The sequence below is a fragment of the Sapajus apella genome, unplaced genomic scaffold (assembly GCF_009761245.1).
Source record: "Sapajus apella isolate SASKATOON/1434 unplaced genomic scaffold, GSC_monkey_1.0 scaffold20, whole genome shotgun sequence".
In the NCBI taxonomy this organism is placed as follows: Eukaryota; Metazoa; Chordata; class Mammalia; order Primates; family Cebidae; genus Sapajus; species Sapajus apella.
The window spans coordinates 11,278,209-11,298,820 of record NW_022436960.1 but is presented as its reverse complement, the minus strand read 5'-3'; the positions used below and the strand labels follow the sequence as shown (position 1 = coordinate 11,298,820).

The following is a 20,612-nucleotide window of genomic DNA, read 5'->3' as shown; positions in this document are numbered from 1 at the left end:
AAAAAAAAAAAAAAAAAAAAAAAAAAGAAAGAAAGAAAAAGCAGAAAAAAAAGAAATAGGAAAACAGTGGCTCTGAGAAAGTGAGTAATACAGTCTGGCTGGATGTAGCCGACCATAAGGCTAACGTGGTAGGAGCCTGGGACCATCGTTGGAGTCAAGATCAGTTTTCTAAAAAAGGAGTAACAAGATCACAGCTCTATGTAAGGAAGGTTATTCTGGAAGTTATGAAAAATAAACGACAGGAGCAGGGACTAGAAACTATTTTAATTAAGAAAAAATATGGGCTTGAAAAACACAAAAAAGGATGAGAATAAAAAATGTTACGGCATTTCCGCCAAAGTGATACACAGAGTCAAAGGATCACTCATTGTTTTAATATCCTTTTTAAACAAGTTTTCCAGCTGAATCTGAAGGTATAATAATACACTCTGCAAAGGTGGGGTAGGGGGTTCATCCTCAGGAATATTGCCTCTACTGGCCTATAACCTCTTTGCAGATAGATAGTATCTATCGTCTCATTTTATCTCCCTTTGTGTTATAAATCATAAAAAGATAAAAAGATGCACATACCAGTAAGAAATATAAATTGACACAATTTTTTGTAAAATAATTTGACAGTATAATCTCAGAAGTTTTGATCTTGATCTAGAAGTTCTGTTTCTCAAAACTTACACTAAGGAAATAATCTGTCATCAACACAAAATACATGTCTTGGGATATCATGTCAACAGTCAGTGATTTTGAAAAGTTAAAACACAATAAATGTCCAATAATAAATGACTGGGTTAATCATGGCAAATCCAAATAATGGCATATTATGTGGCCATAAAATACTGCAAACACATATGGTTTAACATGTACAGCCATTCGTATTGATGGAAACAAGTTACAAAACAGACTGAATATTATAAACTCAGTTTTGCTTTAAAAAAGATATACAGTATATACACACAGACATAAAAATATGAAAAGTAACACAAAAATATGATCTCTGGGCGTGTGAGGCTCTGTGTTCTTTTGGATTTACATGATTTTCCTAAAGAGAAAATTAGAATATTTTTATAACAGCAACAACAAAAAAAAAAAAACAAGAAAAAATTTTATTGAGAGAAATTAAAATATATAAACAGGGACCAGGGTCACTCAAGAGTTCTAATAAGCCCAGTTAATTCTTCATCCTGACCTTGGTCTTTACTTTGCTACTTCCTTTACTATCTTCCTTCTAATATCCACATGCTGCTCAACTTTAGATCATTCGATGAAAAATAAAACCACATAAATAGTTCTTTGGGAGTTGGACAGAGCCAATTAAAATCAGTCAGCATTTCAAACTGTCCTCCTAAAATGGTAAGAGGCAATGATCTAGGTGATGAACAAGATACAGACAGTTTGAATGCCAGATCTGCTTAAGAGTCACAGACGCAAGTGTGAAACCCCTGCACATGCTGTGTGTGCCTACCTCGGGCAGGTTATTAAATCTCTTTACCTTCAGTTTCTTCATCCATAAAATACAGATAATGAATTTTGCAAGGATGAGCTAACATACAAAAAACACTGAGTCTGACATTCAAGAAGAGTTCAGTTAAAGTTAATGCAAAAAAATGAAAAAATTACCTTGCATTTTCCATCGCATTAGAGGATGAAACTAGCTTTTCCTCCAATACTGTGACTTTCTTTCTTAGTTTAGCCTCTCTATCTTCTGCAGCCAAAGCTTCACGGGTATAAGAATCTTCTGATTCTAAAAGATGATTACGCAATCTCTCTAGCTCCTGGTTTGACCGAAATTCTTTGTCATGTAAACGTTGAACCTAGGTAGAGGACATTATTTTTCTTCTACAAAATGCTCCCTTTCCCCAGATACAAACCACTTTGTTATCACATCTTTTCCCCATTACTGAAGAATATTACTTGTATACCAATTTCTCACGCTGCATAACGCATTTACACTAGGAAAAAAAATCATCTTGAATATTTAAATGGAAGCTTTACTTTGCAAAATCTTATTCCCTGTGACCATAATGGAAAATGGAATTATACAAATCACTCTATTGTATAAAGTACTCTTTGCGACAGGCCACTTTTTCAGCAAATGTCATTTTTTTTTCCCATACTGTATGGGTGGGCAATTTTTTTACACCCAAGATATGCTATAGTTTTCACTTTTGAAGACTGAAAAAAAAATACACCATCGGAGACTAAAATCCTACTACCGCACAGCAGAGGAAGACTAAGAAAAATCACCTAAGAGAGGAAGTCATTTTCATTGATCAGCTTTCCAGTTCTCTTAATAGTTATTAAACTTATTGTCTGACTCGTAATTCCTTTAAAGTGAAAGTGTACCTCATTCTGTAGGGCAGTGTTTTCCATTTGTTTTTGTTTCAGGGCCAACATGACTTGGTCTCTCTCCTGTTGAAACACAACTGTCTTCTCCTGCATTGATTTAACTGCGTTTAAAAGCTGATTTAACTCCCCAGTCTTGCCCTTTTGGAAAGAAACAATTTTAGCTTTAAAAAAAACAAAACATATTTAAAAAGAGACATTTTCTCCATTAAATTATTAATTCATTTAATTTTTAAATCAAGCAGCCCCCCCAAGCCAGAGTAGGCTCAGAGAGACTCCTAACTAATTTAAAAACGTAGTTAACTATGTCAAAGTCATGAAAAACAAAGTCAGAGGATCTGTCACAGTCTAGAGGAGCCATGGAGACACGACATCTAAATATAATGCAGTATCCTGAATGACATCCTGGTACAGAAAAAGGATACTTATCAAACATTAAGGAATTCGAGTCTAGTACGAATTTTAGTTAATAGTAATACCTCAATATCGGTTCATTAGCTGTGGCAAATACATCATAGCAATGTAAGATGTTAACAAGGGAAACTGAGTATGAGGTCTACAAGACCTAGCTTTGCAAATTTTCTATAAATTTAAAACTATTCTAAAAGAAAAAGGTTATTAGAAATGTTTTAAAGGCTGGGTGTGGTGGCTCACACCTGTAATCCCAGCACTTTGGGAGGCTGAGGCGGGTGGATTGCTTGAGGTCAGAAGTTTGAGACCAGCCCGGCCAACATGGGGAAACCTCATCTCTACAAAAAAAAAAAAAAAATATATATATATATATATATAAATTAGCTGATATGGTGGCCCACCCCTGTAGTCCCAGCTACTTGGGAGGCTGAGGTGGGAGAACTGCTTGAACCCAGGAGGTGGAGGCTGCTGTGAACCGAGATTGTGCCACTGCACTCCAGCCCAGGCAACAGATTGAGACTGTTTAGGAAAAAAAAAAAAAAAAAAGAAAAAGAAATGTTTTAAAAGGTACCCAAAGGACAAAAATGTCTTCAAATTTACCCTATACAACAAAGTATTCAGAATCCCCAAATCAACAAAATGTGTGTGTGCGCACATCTGTCCATTCATAAGGCATCCACAATTGTTATTAGAGAAAGCAACTTCACTGCAAAGTAAGGCCACAAGTTTCAGATGATAGCTGAAATTCTAAAAAGCACAAAAATGTGTCAGACTGCTTTAGCCACTTCTTTTTTTTTATGAGACAAAGTCTTGCTCTGTCACGCAGGCTGGAATGCAGTGGTGTGATCTTGGCTCACTGCAACCTCCACTTCTCAGGTTCAAGCAATTCTCATACCTCAGCCTCCCGAGTAGCTGGGATTACAGGCATGCACCACCAAGTCCAACTAATTTTTGTATTTTTAGTAGAGACAGGGTTACATCATATTGGCAAGGCTGGTCTTAAACTCCTGTCCTCAAGTGATCCACCCACCTCAGCCTGCCAAAGTGCTGGGATGACACGCGTGAGCCAGCATGCATGGCCTCCAGCCACTTCTTTTCTCCATTTTAAATATGCATATCATATGAACCTATTTATAGTTTAGCATATTTTTTTTTTTTGAGACAGAGTCTCACTCTTGTTACCCAGGCTGGAGTGCAATGGCACGATCTCGGCTCACCGCAACCTCCGCCTCCTGGGTTCAGGCAATTCTCCTGCCTCAGCCTCCTGAGTAGCTGGGATTACAGGCACGCACCACCATGCCCAGCTAATTTTTTGTATTTTTAGTAGAGACGGGGTTTCACCATGTTGACCAGGATGGTCTCGATCTCTTGACCTCGTGATCCACCCGCCTCGGCCTCCCAAAGTGCTGGGATTACAGGCTTGAGCCACCGCGCCCGGCCCTATAGTTTAGCATATTTTAAGTTTTCATGTAAACTTTCCATTTCTTTAGAATATATAATGTATCCCCCCAGGATAAATCATTATAACCAAAATATAAAACCATCTGTTCCTTTCCTATCAACACCTCTCCTGGATAGGGAGGCCAATATTTTCCAAATCATTTTTCAGTTAATTTTCTTTTCACATTACAGAGAAAGAACAAATGTTTTGAGAAATTAAATAGATTTGAATATCTCCTGTTGAGAACATCCTTTTCTCCCTAAAAAAAAAATGATGTTACTCATTATATTCAAGATATAATCTAAAGGCACTCTTCAATTACATAGAGAGTATTGGAAGAAATTAGTTTATATTAATTACCTTCAAGTAATATAATAGTTAACTACTACTTAACTTAGGGAGCCTTCCTTTTAAAAGTGAGAGAGCATTAATAAAATCTGCACACTTTAGATCTGTAAATGTCAATGAAATAGAACTAAATTGCACAAAATGCTGAAACTCCAAAATGTCTCTAAATGACAGAAGACATCATTGCTCTACATTCCTCTGTTCTACTCTTACAACCATAAGAAGCTACAGCTAATTTGGGTTAGTGAACAACAAGAAGCTCTAGCCTCTAAGATTCTCTTCACATCAATTACAAACCAGTACCATGAAAGCTAAGAAGTTATCTCGGAAGAACACCTTAATACTGATCATCGGTGTGCCTACTTCATCAGATGACAAAGGAAAAAAATGAAGTTTTCACAACCTTCATCTAAGACTCTAAGAAGAAACTTAATTGGCAAATGAAGTTAAATCACTTTGTATCTTAAGGCTGGCGGCATGTAATGCTCAAGAAGCACTAACTGAATATTTTATTGTTCTGCCTATCATCTCTTTTCCAAATTTCTGCTACTAAAAGTATAGAAATCACAGAAAAAAGGCACTACAAGCCCTACACAGCACCCTATACACTACCAAACAAGCCCTACACTATACTATCATATATAGTACAGTACATAGTAAAACAGGAAATTCTCATAATTCTTACTAAAATGAATCGCATTTAAAAAATTAAATATTATCAAAAGCTACTGGCACTATCCATATATCTGCTATGACCTTCTGTCTTACAGCTGAATAAACAAACCAATAAGGTCAAAACACATCCAAAGTCGCAACACTGACAGAACTGGGATTACAATGTTTACTGAGCCTACCACGAGAAAAGTATTACTCATGTCCAATACTTTTCAAATTTCAGGTTGTGACTAATCAATTCATAAAAATCAATTTAATGAGTCACCTAGCACTTATTTATTTATTTGAGACAGAGTTTTGCTCTTATTGCCCAGGCTGGAGTGCACAATCTCGACTCATAGCAACCTCCACCTCCTGGGTTCAAGCAATTCTCCTGCCTCAGCCTCCCAAGTAGCAGGGATTATAGACATCTGCCACCACGCCCGGCTAATTTTGTATTTTTAGTAGAGATGGGGTTTCTCCGTGTTGGTCAGGCTGGTCTCAAACTCCCAACCTCAGGTGATCTGCCCGCCTCGGCCTCCCAAAGTGCTGGGATTACAAACGTGAGCCACAGTGCCCAGCGGCACATTCTATTATTATTATTATTATTATTATTATCATCATTTTTTGAGATGGAGTCTTGCTCTGTCGCCAGGCTGAAGTGCAGTGGTGCGACCTTGGCTCACTGCAACCTTCGCTTGTGTTCAAGCAATTCTCGTGCGTCAGCCTCCCAAGTAGCTGTGATTACAGGCATGCGCCACCACACCTAGCTAATTTTTGTATTTTTAGTAGAGGCAAGGTTTCACCATGTTGGCCAGGATACTATCACCATGTTTGCCAGGGTGGTCTCAATCTCCTAACCTTGTGATCTGCCTGCCCTGGCCTCCCAAAGTGCTGGGATTACAGGCGTGAGCCACCGCACCCAGCTTTTAATTATTATTTTTTAAAATTTCTAACCCAAGTCATCCTACCTGAATAGCATATTCTTTTTTAAACAGAGTATCACATGTAGTAACAGCAATTTCTGGTTCCTGAAACATTTCAGTCACACACACACACACACACACACACACACACACACACACACACACACTCTCACTCACTCTCTCTCTCTCTCTCTCTCTCCCTCCCTCTCTCTCACTGTGTCACAATGTAAAATGTATTTCTTACTACAGATGGTTAAAGACATATGTATATTTCACATATATATATACATAACAATTTCTAAGGCCAGGCGCAATGGCCCACGCCTGTAATCCCAGCACTTTGGGAGGCTGAGGCGGGAGGATCACCTGAGGACAGGAGTTGAAGACCAGCCTGACAAACATGGTAAAACCTCATCTCTACTAAAAATACAAAAATTAGCCAGGCATGGTGGCATATGACAGTAATCCCAGCTACTTAGGACGCTGAGGCAGGAGAATTACTTGAAACCAGGAGGTGGAGGTTGCAGTGAGCCAAGATCACACCACTGCACTCCAGCCTCAGCAACAGGGACTCCATCTCAAAAAAAAAAAAAATCTCTAAAATGTTAAGTTACTGAAATATACCTAAAATTTGATTAAACTGAAGTGACTTCAAAATTCTCTCATGACACACTTATGTTATATAAAGAAAAATATTAGGTTGGCATGGTGGCTCACACCTGTAATCCTAGCACTTTGGGAGGCCGAGATGGGCGGATCACAAGGTCAAGAGTTTGAGACCAGCCTGACCAACATGTTGAAACCCCATCGCTACTAAAAATACAAAAATTAGCTGGGTGTGGTATTGTGCACCTGTAATCACAGCCACTTGGGAGGCTGAGGCACGAGAATCACTTGAACCCAGGAGGCAAAGGTTGCAGTGAGCCAAGGTCACACCACTGCACTCCAGCTACTCAGGAGGCTAAGGCAAAAGAATCACTTGAACCTGGGAAGTGGAGGTTGCCGTGGGTCAAGAATGGGCCACTGCACTCCAGCCTGGGTGACAGAGCAAGACTCTGTCTCAAAAAAAAAAAAAAAAAAAAAAAAAAAAGAAAGAAAAAAAAAATTAAGTACTACCAAATTCTTTTTTTCTACTTAGCAAACTGTAAAAAAATTAATGTATCACTTAAAATATTTGGAAATACCCAGTAATTTGAGGGAGAACTTCCAGATGTCTCTGAGGAAAATTTAGTTAGAATGAATCAGACCTTGAAATAAATATTTCTAAATGAACAAATGCACAGTCCTCTCCAAAGACAATATAAATGGAATAGCATAAAAAAAGTCTCCTCTACCTCAGCCTCTTGCAACAATACTCCATCCAGGACATACCTGTTCTTTCTCTTTCAATAGGTGTTCAAAAGCAAGAGCCTTCTCCTTCATGGAATGGCACTCAAACTCTTTTTCTCGCAGCATCATAGAAAACTTCATGTTAGTCTCCTGTAACGCTTGATATTCTGTTTCCTTTCCCCTGGATATTTCTACTATTTTTTCGTTTTCTCCTTTTAGTTTGCCAATGTCCATCTCTAGAATTAATATTCTCTCCTTCAGGTTTGTTACTGCCTGCCTCAAAAGTTCGTTTTCATTTACTTTGTTAGTGAAATTTTCATTGGAAGAAAGTAACTGATCACTTTTGGCTTTGATTAAGAGGTCTTTTTCCGTAAGTAACTTTTGCAAAACATCTTGTTTCTCCTTTAGCTGCTTAATTTCTGAATCAGTTTGCTCGTGTTCTTTTTTTTCTAGCTCTGAGGTGGCAGCAATCGAATCAGACAATCTGTGATTATTTTCCTGGAGAGTTCTAATCGTGGCATCTTTTTCTTGTAGTGATTTCCTTAGCTTTTCTATCTCTTGCTGAAGCAATTCAGGCGATTCACTCAATACATCAGACTTACCTGCTCTAAGAGACTCTGCTGATTGGGGAGTCAGCAATGATGTAGAAGACAGCTGGGGTGAAATAATATCAAGTTTTCCTAAAAGAAGATCCTTGGTATTGCAAAGCTGCCCAATGCTGTGCTGAACTTGTGCTAATTCCTGTCCAAAATTTTTGAGTTTGGTTTCATTCTGCTCATAACTTTGGATCAGACCAGTATAGTCCACTTGTAATTTAGAATTATTATCACTGTCAACCAAAACTTGTGCCTGAAGTTGGTGAAGTTCTTCCTGAAGCTGGGCGGACTCGTGTTGCATGTTTTGTACTGTGGTCATCACCTGCTGTTTCCATTCCTCCATTTTCTTTACTTGCTGTTTTAACTTATCACGCTCCTGTAGAAGCTCTTCAAATTGATTACTATTAACACCTCCAACCTCATTACCAGTGCTGGATGTTTGTAAAACTGCCAATAAAGTCTGACATTTCTGACTTAGTGCATCTATTTCAATGTCTTTTTCTCGAATGATACGTGATAAATTCTGAATAGTTTCTCTAAACATATCTTGGCCACTACTTTCAAATCTAGCAGACAATTTTTTATTTTCATCTTGTAGTTTGATGAGAGCTGCTTCTTTGGCAGCAACTATATCCATCATTTTGTGATATTCTGTTTTTAGATGGCTATTTTCCCTAGTCTTCTCATTCAAAACAGCGAATACCTTTTCTCTTTCCATAGCATAGGCCTGCAGTTGCTGTTGAAGGTAAACAACATCTTGAGCATAGGAAGTTGAAGAAATTCTAGCATGAAGAGCTTGTATCTCCAAATCTTTCTGCTGAATAATCTCAGTTAGTTTACCAACTTCATCTTTGGACAACTGATCAATCTGTTTAGTTAAAGATATATTCTTTTCATTTAGAAGTTTAATCTCCAGTTCTCGTTCTTTTATTCCTTTCACTAATCTTTCCGTTTCAGCTTTAGATAAATCATGCTTTTCACTTCCATTTTCTATATTAAGGCTCTGAACTTTCGTTTCCTGAAAAATATCAGAGTTATCTGTTTGAATGTCCTGTCTTTCTTCATGAAACTGGGTTTTGATCTGCTCGATTGTTTTTTGCAAACTCCTAATTTCCTCATCTTTCTCTAAAAAGAGCTGGGTGTGTGTGGCATTCATTTGCTCATGCTGGTGTCTGAACTCATCCATTTCCTTCTTCTGCTCTTGTAACGACTGAAGTAGTTGCCTCTTACTCTGGTTTTGATCTTCAATTATCTTTTGATGATGTTTAATTTCCTCTTCAAGATGATCCTTGATCATGTTCAGTTGAGATACTTCAGATTCTAGTTCAGTAACACTATCAAGGGTCTTAGGATCAGCCATAGGTGCAGTTCGACTCTGCTGTTCCCTAAGTCGTTCCAGTTCTTCTTGCAGATGATTATTTTCTTCTTTCATGGATCCAAGACTTCTGTCCTTTTCCTCTATAGTCTGTCTTAAAATCTCATTTTTTCTTAAGGCCTGCGAATATTTATCCAATTCCTCCTGCAGCTTTGAACTTCTTTCTTCAAGTTTTTCAATAAAAATTTCTTTCTCATTTATAAGTTGTGTCAACTGCTTCTGTTCTTCTAAACTAGATGATAAAATGTCCTTAGTTTCTTTGTGATCCATATCCATTCGTTCAATATTCTTTTTGAGTTCTGCTATTTCAATGTCTTTCTTTTGATTGAGTTTAATTAAACGCTCATGTTCCACCTGTAAGGCAGAGGCATTCAAGTTACGTGCATTTGACAGTTCTTCAATGGTTTTCTCATACTTGTTTGCTTCTTCCAACAGCCTCTTTTCAGCCCGACACAATTCTGCTTCTATTTCTCCTTTTTCCATTTTTAGAGTCTCCACAATAGTGTTTTTTTCCAGAGAAAGCTGCTTGTTATCAGCAATAGATTCTTCCAACTGATGCATCAAATCTTCATATGCTAAAACTAACTTTTCATTTTCCATTTTGACATCAAAAGCAACTTTCTTTAAATTTTCATTGAGCTGTTCTAATTCTGAAAGACTTTGCTTTAAGTGTATAACTTCAGCTTCTCTTTCTTTAAGTAAATTATCCTTAAAATTACTTCCAGAGTCTTGATTTAGAGACTGAGTTAACTCATTCCTTATTCTAGAAAGCTCATCCTCATTTTGTCTAATATGCTCCTTAAGTTCCAAATTCTCCTTCTGGATGTTTACATTACTTTTTTGTGACTCATTTAGCTGATCTACTAAACTTTCTACTTTGTCCTCAAGTTTCTGCTTAGTTAAATGTAAATCATTTAGCACCACTTCACTTTGAATTAACGTCTCTTTCTGTACATCTAACTCTTTAGTAATGTCCACTTTATCATCTTCAAGTTGATGAACTCTCTTTTTTTCTTCATTTAGATCTTGTTTCAGTTTACTGATGATGCTATCTCCTTCATTTTGTTGTTTTGATAGCTGATCTTTTATCAAAATCATATGCTGAAAGAAAAATTGGCATAGTGACTTTACAACATTTTCTCGAGTTAGTACTTAATAAAAATTTTATGAAATCTCACACATAATAGAATAATCCTCAGATATTTCTAATCCTTCTTAAAAACATTGTTTTTCTATCAAAACACCCACTACAAAAGTACTTACTACTATCTTACAGCAAATCTATCTTTTCTTTCTTTTTTGAGATGGAGTTTTGTTCTTGTTGCCCAGGCTGCAGTGCAGTGGCCCAATCTCGACTCACTGCAACCTCCACTTCACAGGTTCAAGCAATTCTCCTGCCTCAGCCTCCCAAGTAGCTGGGATTACAGGCATGTGCCACCACACCTGGCTAATTTTGTATTTTTAGTAGAGATGGGGTTTCTCCATGTTGGTCAGGCTGGTCTCGAACTCCTGACCTCAGGTGATCCACCTGCCTCAGCCTCCCAAAGTGCTGGGATTACAGGCGTGAGCCACTGTGCCCAGCCCCAGCATTTTAGGGATAAGAATTTAAAACCAAAGATGTTAAATAGCATATGCTGTTCATTTTTATCTCTACACCAGAGCAGGAGTCAATGAAGTATAGCCATGAGCCAACTCAGAGATGCTGCCTGTTTTGTAAATAAAATTTTACTGAAACATGGTCACACTCACTTGCTGATATGACAACAACAGAGTTTAGTAGACTGGGACTATATGGCCTACAAGGCCAACAATATTTACTACCTAGCACTTTACCAAAGAGGTTTGTCAAGATCTATGAACTAAACCATTAATTAAATCACACCCATTTCTGCATGTCAATCCAGTGTTTAAGTTACTAACTACTTAACAGAATGTGCTGCCTCACTGTATTTAATAGTGTTACCTTTGTAGCTTCTTGATTTTGTCTGTCCAATTCTTCTATCTCAGCTATCAGTATTTCCTTTTCACTAATAATCTGATTGAGTTCTTGTTCCTTTGCCTCCAAATGAAGTCTTAAGTCATGTAATTCTGAATCCAAACTTATGTCTCTTGTAGCTGTACTTTTAATTCCTTCATATTCGTTGTTCAATTTTAAAAGTGCTATCTGTAGATCTTCCTGAAATGATAAAGGGAAAAAAGCAACACATACTTTCAATTAGAGACACCAAAAGACTAAAAACATACATAGAAACAAAACTTGGGAATCTATTTTAAGTGCTCTATATTGGAAATAGTATTGAACAATACCTCAATAATGGTATGTGAAATTCAACAAACCACATCCTTCCTTCATGCGCAATTTTTCTTGTAGCTTCAAGCAAAACATTTCTATAATCCTAGACAAGATGTAATGACTGTAAGTTTGTCCTCTAGCGCCAACTTCTTTATAAAAAAAGTTCCCATTTGAAAGCCTCTCCCATCCTGCTCCACTGTGACTTCCCTTTATCCATCCCGTGGCCCCACCTACCATACAAACATACTTTTCAAAATGTCCCCAGGTCTTTCTGCCTTCCTTACTTCCATTCTCTAACATCCAGTCATCAACAGCCACAAACCAAATAAAAACATAAAAAAGCAACGCTCCTTCACCCAAAAGTTTAGCCTCTCTAATTAGAAACGTTTCTTTTCTCTTACTAATTTCCCTTATTACTTACGGTTCTGTCACAATATGGAACTTTTTCTTGACCCAAGAAATAACCCTCCTTCCTTCCTTTACTTTCTGAGCACAGACTAGATTCCCCTGTCACACCTGACATTCCTAAAGATAGTATATATACATTTTATAGTCTACTACTTGGTATTTAATGCTTTCTCCAAAATGTCAGAAGTGGGGCAGTTCTCTATGCTTCAACATTATTTCAGTCTCTAGTTATGATGTTTGTAAAAAATTATATATTAAAGTCTTCTTTCATTGACTGATTTTAAAAAATCAAACCTATATGGAATCTACTTTAAAGAAGAGTCTTGAACCAGGTGTGATGGCATGTACCTATAGTCCCAGGAGGCTACTTAGGTGGCTGAGGCAGGATTACTTGAGTCAAGGAGTTCAAGGCTGTAGTGCACTATAATCACGCCGTGATCAGCCACAGCACTAACCTGGGCAACATAGCAAGACTCTGTCTCTCTAAAAAGTAAAATTAAAAAAAATAAGAATCTCAAATTCCTTCAAATAAACACCCTAATATATAATAGAAACTCAACATTGCTATGGAGAGTTGGCTGAAAAAACCAAAAGAGACCCAATAAAATCTACAGTCAGGCATCTCTATCACAATTTTTATTTCCTTCTAATTCAAAAATTTATTCTAACTACAGCTGAAAGATGAAGACGGCATTCTCTTAAGTCTTTCCAAAGTTATCTGTTTAAATTAGGATAACCACAAACAATTTCTTTAGGTGGATCTTAAAAGCTCACAGCCTCATAGGGACTTTTAAAAAAATTTATTTAGGTTTTTTTTTTTTTTGTAGAGATGGTGTCTCACTATGTTGTCCAGGTTGGTCTCGAACTCCTCGCTTCAAGCAATCATCCCGCCTTGGCCTCCCTAAGTGCTCGCCCTCATAGATACTTGGTATTCTTAATCAGTAAGCAGATACAATTCAAGGAAAAGTTACAATGGACTACTTAACATCAAAAGAAAGGAGAAACAGCGATCAGGACTAGCTACAGAAACCAAACACATCATGAAAAGGTTACAGGCCCTACCAGGTAAGTGCATAGAGGTCTGCAAACTGTACTACTAGGTCAGTCAGGTGAAGAGCAGAATACAATGGGAATAGAGATAGGAAAGAGAAATACATATAATATAGTAATTTTTTAAATGACTGGGAGATACTGCTGGCATGTAGTGGGTAGAAAGAGAGGCAGCAAGAATCCCACAATACACAGGGTAGTGCACACAAGTAAGAATTTTCCTGCTTAAATGCCAATAGCAGTCCGTTTGAGAAATACTATATATATACTAATGTGGAAAGATGTTGGAAATATGGTATGTAAAAAGGGTATTTATAATATGCTAACATTTGTATTTTTTAACGCTACTGATATATACAATGATACATGCATAGACAGAGTCTGCAAAAAAACACTAGAAATTGGTAACAGAGACTGTCCCTGGGAAAGAGGCCAAGCCATAAAGGTGCGAAAGATACTTCACTATACTGTCTGAAGGTTTTCAGTATGTATGTTTTCTGAACACATATATCAGAAAATATGCACCAGTTTTTAAAATTAAGAATTTAAATTAAGATACTGGCCTTTAACTTAATAATACTACCTTATAACTGTCCTATATTTAAGGACCTGCCTTAGCCAAGAAATTTCCCCAAAGTGATACAAACATAAAAATACTTCTAAATACCTTTCCCTTTCAGAATCTTATTTCTTCCTTGCTATGAACATACATAATAAAGACCTTCTTTCTACCATTGAAACGGTCGCTCTGTACCCCTATAAAGGCCTTATTTCACCGAGTGCAGTGGCTCATGCCTGTAATCCCAGCACTTTGGGAAGCCAAGGCAGACGGATCACCTGAGGCTGGGAGTTTGAGACCAGCCTGACCAACATGAAGAAACCCCATCTCTACTAAAAACACAAAATTAGCCAGGTGTGGTGGCAGGCACCTGTAATCCCAGCTACTTGGGAGGCTGAGGTGGGAGAATCACTTGAACCCAGAGGCAGAGGTTGCAGTGAGCCAAGATTGCATCATTGTACTCCAGCCTGGGCAATAAGAGCGAAACTCCATCTCAAAAACAAAACACTTTCTTTCTACCACTGAAACTGCCGCTCTGCACCCCTCACCACCAAGAAGTCCTGTCTACTCCAATGAACACATTCTGAAGCACACAGCAGTATATACAGTTATTATAGCATGCCACTCCAGACCTCCTGACCTACCTGTGTATGCTCCTGCTCTCAGGCCATCATCAGAAACCAAAACAGGACTTCCACCTGTCTTTTCTGCTTGTTTCTGTGTGCCTACCAGCTTATTTCTAAATATAAACTCAAAGCCAGCCACCTATACTCTGAACTTTGCCCAGGTACTTCAACCTAGCCTGACATGCATCAATGAGATCAGCTCTATTCTCAGGACTTGAGCTCAATCACTAAACATTCCATTTGGATATCAACCGGCCCTTGGCTGTGGACTTTACAGTCCATTTACACACACCATTTTAATTCTGCCCCATTTTTACAGCACCCACCTTTTCTTGACTCAGTAATGACTTCTCTTTTTCTAAAACTTCGATATGCATTTTAAGTTTCAGATTGTCTTCAGCAAGAGTGTTATCCTACAAAAATATTAAAGCAGTGTTTTCAGGTAACAAGAAATTTCCAGTTTTCAAAAAAGCAGGCAATCTATACAACTGTGTGTTTCTATTCAGTATTTCTTTAATGATATATAATAATTATAAGAATGCAACACTTACAAGAGTGTCTAAAATGAAGCCAGCCATTCATTTTCAACACTCTTATAGATTTCCTTATCATGCTTGAAAAAATATAAAAATATATTTACAAAATAACTTCTAATTATTAGAAAAACAACTCTCTGAATCTCTTAAGGAAAATTAACATGCATTTCTCACTTTGGTAAAGGATCTGCTTCCACTGTCTCTACACACATAACATTTGTGAAAATTAATTTACCTGGTTTAAATTACTCAATCTCATTATTTCATTTTCAGCATCTGTAAAAACAGCAAATGAACTTGAAATTAAAATTATTTAGAGTAAGTTATCTTCGATATTAAACTCAGAAATGCAACCCAATTAAAACAAAGTGTATATTTAAGCACCACTGGCAAGCAGTTATTGTTCTGAGTGAAACACATATTTGTAATTTTGTATTTCTGTTTTTGTCTGTATCAAATAAATCATAATGTAAATGCCAATTAGAAACCACATTAAAATACAATTCTGTGGATAAGTGTAAGAAAGAAAACTGTATTGTGGATGAGTCATAAGTTATTGCCTTGATAAAAATGCTAACGACAACTACGTTTCAAAATTAATTGATTAGTCTGAGAGGCAGGAAATAGTACATGGTTTAAGATTGGAGGAAAATAATTTTAAAATAATAAATGTATATTTATACCACCACAATACCATAATACCTCAATTATCTAAAGTGATTTAGACATGAATGCTGATTAAAAAAAAAACCAATCTGATATTATAGATAGATCATCAATAGAAGAGGCACATAAAAAAACACAGCTGAAATCATTGATTCGACATTTACTTAGGAAATATTTAGCATTTACTATGAGGCCAGGTGCTAGATAAAAAGCTGGAAAAACTTAGCCCTTGCTATCAAAGAGCTTACAATTCAGAGAGGAAGAAAAACTAGTAAGCAGAGGATTACAACATAGTATAATAGAGCAAGCATGAGGTGCTATGAGAACAAGGCAAACACCTAATCGAGATGAGGAGGAGCAAATGAGGCCAGGAAGTGGCAGTGCTAGGTGCCTCTCAGTGGAGGTAATGCCTGCACTGAATCAATACACTGAGAGTCAGCTAAGAGCCATAGAGACACTCCACAGAGAAAGCAGAGAATACAAGAGTGACAGAGCAAAGAGGCAACATTGCTGGTTTAAGGAGCTATAGAAATTCAACATGGCTCAAGCTTAGAATGGCAGGAGCATGGGAAAAGTTTAAACTGAAGAGTAGGCAGGAATCAGATCATGAGAGACATTATCATGTCTAACTAAGAAGTTTAAACATCATCCCAAAGTTCACAGGGAGCTACAAAGTACTAAAAGCAGGAGAGTAACCTGCTTTGCATTTCTGACAAATTATTCTGGCTGCAAAAGAAAAAAAAACTACATTGAAGGAATCTTGGAGAAAGGAGAATTTCAAAAGCTAACTCTTCAACACTCACTACTGGCTAGACACTATCCTAAAGAGTCGCAGACAGAAACTCATATAATCCTCAGTACTAAAACTACAAGGAAGATACCATTATTATCCCAACCCTATAGATGAAATAATCAAGGCATGGAGATGTTCACCTGTCCAAGGTCAGCTAATTAGTGATAGAGTTAGATTCTAACCCAGTCATGTCCTTACCCACTATGCTATTCTGCTACATTCAGAGAAGTGTCATAGCTAACAGAGGCAAAAAGCAATTAGGATAGCCTGAAATAATTCAGTGGCAATGGAAATGGAAAAAAGGGGAAGGACTAAGGCAGTGAGTTTCTTTTCTAAGCAAATAAACTCATTTGGATCACCCAATATGATAAATAAATAAATGTATTATTCTTACATAAGTAAATTTATTCTTGAATAAGTAAATTTGTTTTTTAAAACATGAGTACAAGTTGTTTAAAATTTATTTTATTTACTGGTGTTTGGCCTATTTCATCTAGTACTTATTTTCTGTAACACAGAATACTGGTATAATAACTAAGTATCATCATGAGCATAGAAAATGGTGGAAGACCTATGGCTCTAAGCACTCAGGGCTTTGCTTGGATATAGATCATTTCAAAAAGGTAACAAGTAACTTTGAAGAAGAAAAGCTGTATTCCCTAACTGGAAGGTGTGGGCTGTGATGAGTTACAGAAAGTGTACCAATACTTAATCCTTTTTAATAGGAACATCCTATTCACAATCTATTAACTCTTATTCCCCTCAATTCTACCCAAATAACAGGCAGTCATTTCCAGGAATATACCATCTCCACAAAGTATTCAGTTAATGAAGCATTTGTCTCTAAAAACAACTACTACGCAATGAAACAACAATCTCAAAGAAGTTACAAAGACTGTATACCAGACAGTGCTTGCTGTAGTCTGAACACTTCTTCCACTGATGCACTCTGTGCAACAAGTCTTTCCCTTTCTGTCACAGTATCACTTTGCTTCATGGCAGAAGGCTGCAATTTACTACATTCCAATTTCAAGTTTTCACATTCTTCCATTATTTGTCTCTTTTCCACATTTAGCTGTTCGTGTTCTCTCCTCAAAATATCTCTGTCATTTTCCGCAGAAGATAATTTTTTATTTATATCTTTTATTTTATCCTCAAGTTCTTCAATTTTTTTGGTAGACTCCACTTTTTCTGTTTGTAGAACTTGAATAGTTTTTTGCATCTCATAGATTTTAGAGTGATCAGTTTCTGTAACTCCAGGACCACCTAGAACATAAACACAAAACAAGGACGTCAAATGTCAAGTACCAAGAACTTGGCACTTGTTCTTGCTTGCTATATACACCAAAAGATTTAAGACAGTTCAGAATTTGGAAAGCTTAAAAGTTAAGTTACTGTAATAAACTAGAGTATTTTAAAATAAATAAGAAGTTGGCGGAAAATATTTGAATCAGCTACATAAAGGCCTATGTATCCAAGTTTGAAAGAAAGTGACAATATCTTACCAAAGTATCATCACCAATATTGCAAAGAAATCTGTAAATTATAACTATTTACCACAAAGGCAAAAAGGACATTTCCATTTTCACAAACTCTTTTTTGAGATGGAGTCTCACTTTGTTGTCCAGGCTGGAGGGCACTGGTGCCATCTCAGCTCACTGTAACCTCTGCCTCCTGGGTTCCAGTGATCCTCCCACCTTAGCGTCCCGAGTAGCTGGGACCACAGGCAAGCACCACCACATCTGACTAATTTTTGTATTTTTAGTAGAGATGGGGTTTCACCATGTTGGCCAGGCTGGTCTCAAATTCCTGGTCTCAAGTGATCCACACGCCGTGGCCTCCCAAAGGCTTAGGATTATAGCCATAAGCTGCCACTCCTGGCCATAGAATCTTGAAAGTAGAGATGTCATTGCAAATTTCTGGCAGATAAGCAGAACTAGTCATCTACTCATTCATTATAACTCAATGTAAGTTGACAACACTGTCCTGGTCTTAGAGTACTAGGCCTACCATTTAATTATGTTATCTAGTATGTTAAATTAATAAAACTAACAACCAGCTAGGCATAGGGGCTCACTCCTATAATCCTCACTTTGGGAGACTGAGGCGAGTGGACCACCTGATGTCAGGAGTTCGAGACCAGCCTGGCCAACATGGCAAAACCCTATTTCTACTAAAAATACAAAAATTAGCTGGACATGGTGATGGGTGCCTGTAATCCCAACTACTCAGGAGGTTGAGGCAGGAGAATTGCTTGAACCTGGGGGGTGGAGGTTGAAGTGAGCCGAGATCGTTCCACTGCACGCCAGACTGGGCATGAGAGGGAGATTCCATCTAAAAAGAAATAATAATAAATAATAATGAAATAAAACCAATAACCTTGTTGTAACAGATTTTCAAGTTCTTCAATTCGTTCTTCATAGTCACTTAATTCTTCCCGATGTCGTCGACTTATTTCTGTCAATTTCTGTTGGTGTGCATTCTGCAGTACTGACATTTCATGTTGATGGTCATCAATTTCCTGACTTCGGTTCTGTTTTAGTTCCTTAAAAAATGGAAACAAAGTTATTCAAATTTATAATCAATAAATTTAAGTAAGCTATATATTTAACCATTGTCTAAAAGTCTGCATTATTAAAAATAATTATCAGAACATGTTAAGGCTGAAAAGAATTTCAACAAAGACCCAAAATTAGGACAATTCTGAACAACTTCACCCTTTCCTTTCTTACGTCTTAAAAACAGTTTTTCTACTTCTAATGAGGGAACATCAGCAAGAAAAGGCTGAAACAAAAGATGAGTAAAAATGTATTTTCCTTAATATCTGTGACCATGAACCTCTCCTTTTCCACATTCTACCAATACCGGTGTCACCCCTCTGGCTAATCTGTACCTACTGTTCCACTACCCCTATTGTCTCACTCAGCCTTTCCTTTTACCAATCTTATTGGGACTCCCAAACTTCAATCTTGGCACCTTCCTACCCACGTTGAGCCCACTGTGTCTCTCCCTGGAACCTGGATCTTGAGCTGAATCCGTCAACTAGGGAAACTGGTTTGACAGGAAGCATCAGGACAAGTGCGTTCTTAAGAGTCTGTCCATTGGATCCCGTCACCCAGATTCCTAACACTCTTCCCACTCCTATTCAACCTGACGCCCAGATGCTCAGCTCCTCCTTCAATCCTGCAGAGGGACTACTCTGGGTTCTTCCAGTAAATCCTCTTTTGCTTTACTTGGCCAGAGATAGTTTTTGTTGCTTGTAACCGAGAATCCTAATCTATGAAAAAATTGATGCTCTTATGGGGAGAAAAAAAAAAAAGATCCTAACCTGTAAATTAACTTCTTACTTATGTGCCAGCACTGGGCTGAGAGCTTTACATTTGAACCTCAAAACAATCCTATAAGGTGGGCATTATCATGGTCTCTACTTTATTGATAATAAAACAGAATTAACTTGCCCAAAGTTAGCACAGCATGTAAATAATACAGCCAGGATTTAAACACAGGTCTGATCCGGATTCTATCCACTCTAGTATAATAATAATAATAAACCCAAAACTAAAAATTCTATATCTAACAATAATTTTAACACTAGAACTAATTCACAGCCACAATAATACATGTAAGTAAGACTTTTCTTTAAAGAAATAGTTGACACAAACTAGCAAAATTCTACTGCTAAATTATTTCCAATGCATATTAGTATTTTATATTGTCCATATCCTTTCAGCCTAAACCTGGAAACTTCAGCAACCCAGCAATGACATTTTAATAAAGACAGTTTTACTAGATAGAATATAGAGACTTACGAAAGATGAACTCCCTAATAAATGTTCAAAACCAAATGATTTTGGAAAGACAGAGATTTTTATATACTTTACTTGCCATAAATAATAAGGAAGATAAAAAATATTTTTGGGCCAGGCACGCTGGCTCACGTCTGGGTTCCCAGAGTTCTGGGAGGCGGAAGCAGGAGGAAGGCTTGAGACTAGAAATTTGAGACCAGCCCGGGCAATATTAGCAAGCCCCAACTATAAAAAAAATTTAGAAATAATGAGCCAGGCATGGTGGCATGCCCGCCTGTGGTCCCAGCTACATGGGAAGCTTATGCAGGAGGATCATCTGAACCCAGGAATTGGAGGCTGCAGTGACCTGATCATGCCACTGCACTCCAGCCTGCCAATACAGTGAGACCCTCTCTCTAGAAGAAAAAGAAATATCATGATCTATATAATGATAATGACTTTTATAACTGAGACAT

The 20,612-nt window shown here is 37.3% G+C and overlaps 1 protein-coding gene across 3 annotated transcripts in view; it reads right to left on the bottom strand.

Moving 5' to 3' along the window:
• TRIP11 (thyroid hormone receptor interactor 11) overlaps nt 1–20,612 on the bottom strand; it is a 74,543-nt gene that overhangs the window by 34,258 nt on the left and 19,673 nt on the right. For all 3 annotated transcript variants that reach the window (XM_032287605.1, XM_032287604.1, XM_032287606.1), the window contains 8 exons: nt 18,731–18,896; nt 17,255–17,617; nt 15,128–15,168; nt 14,683–14,769; nt 11,384–11,596; nt 7,492–10,521; nt 2,341–2,481; nt 1,615–1,808 (listed from right to left, as the gene is read on the bottom strand). In XM_032287605.1, the coding sequence (XP_032143496.1) occupies nt 1,615–1,808; nt 2,341–2,481; nt 7,492–10,521; nt 11,384–11,596; nt 14,683–14,769; nt 15,128–15,168; nt 17,255–17,617; nt 18,731–18,896 (4,235 nt within the window). The remainder of the gene's footprint in view (nt 1–1,614; nt 1,809–2,340; nt 2,482–7,491; nt 10,522–11,383; nt 11,597–14,682; nt 14,770–15,127; nt 15,169–17,254; nt 17,618–18,730; nt 18,897–20,612) is intronic.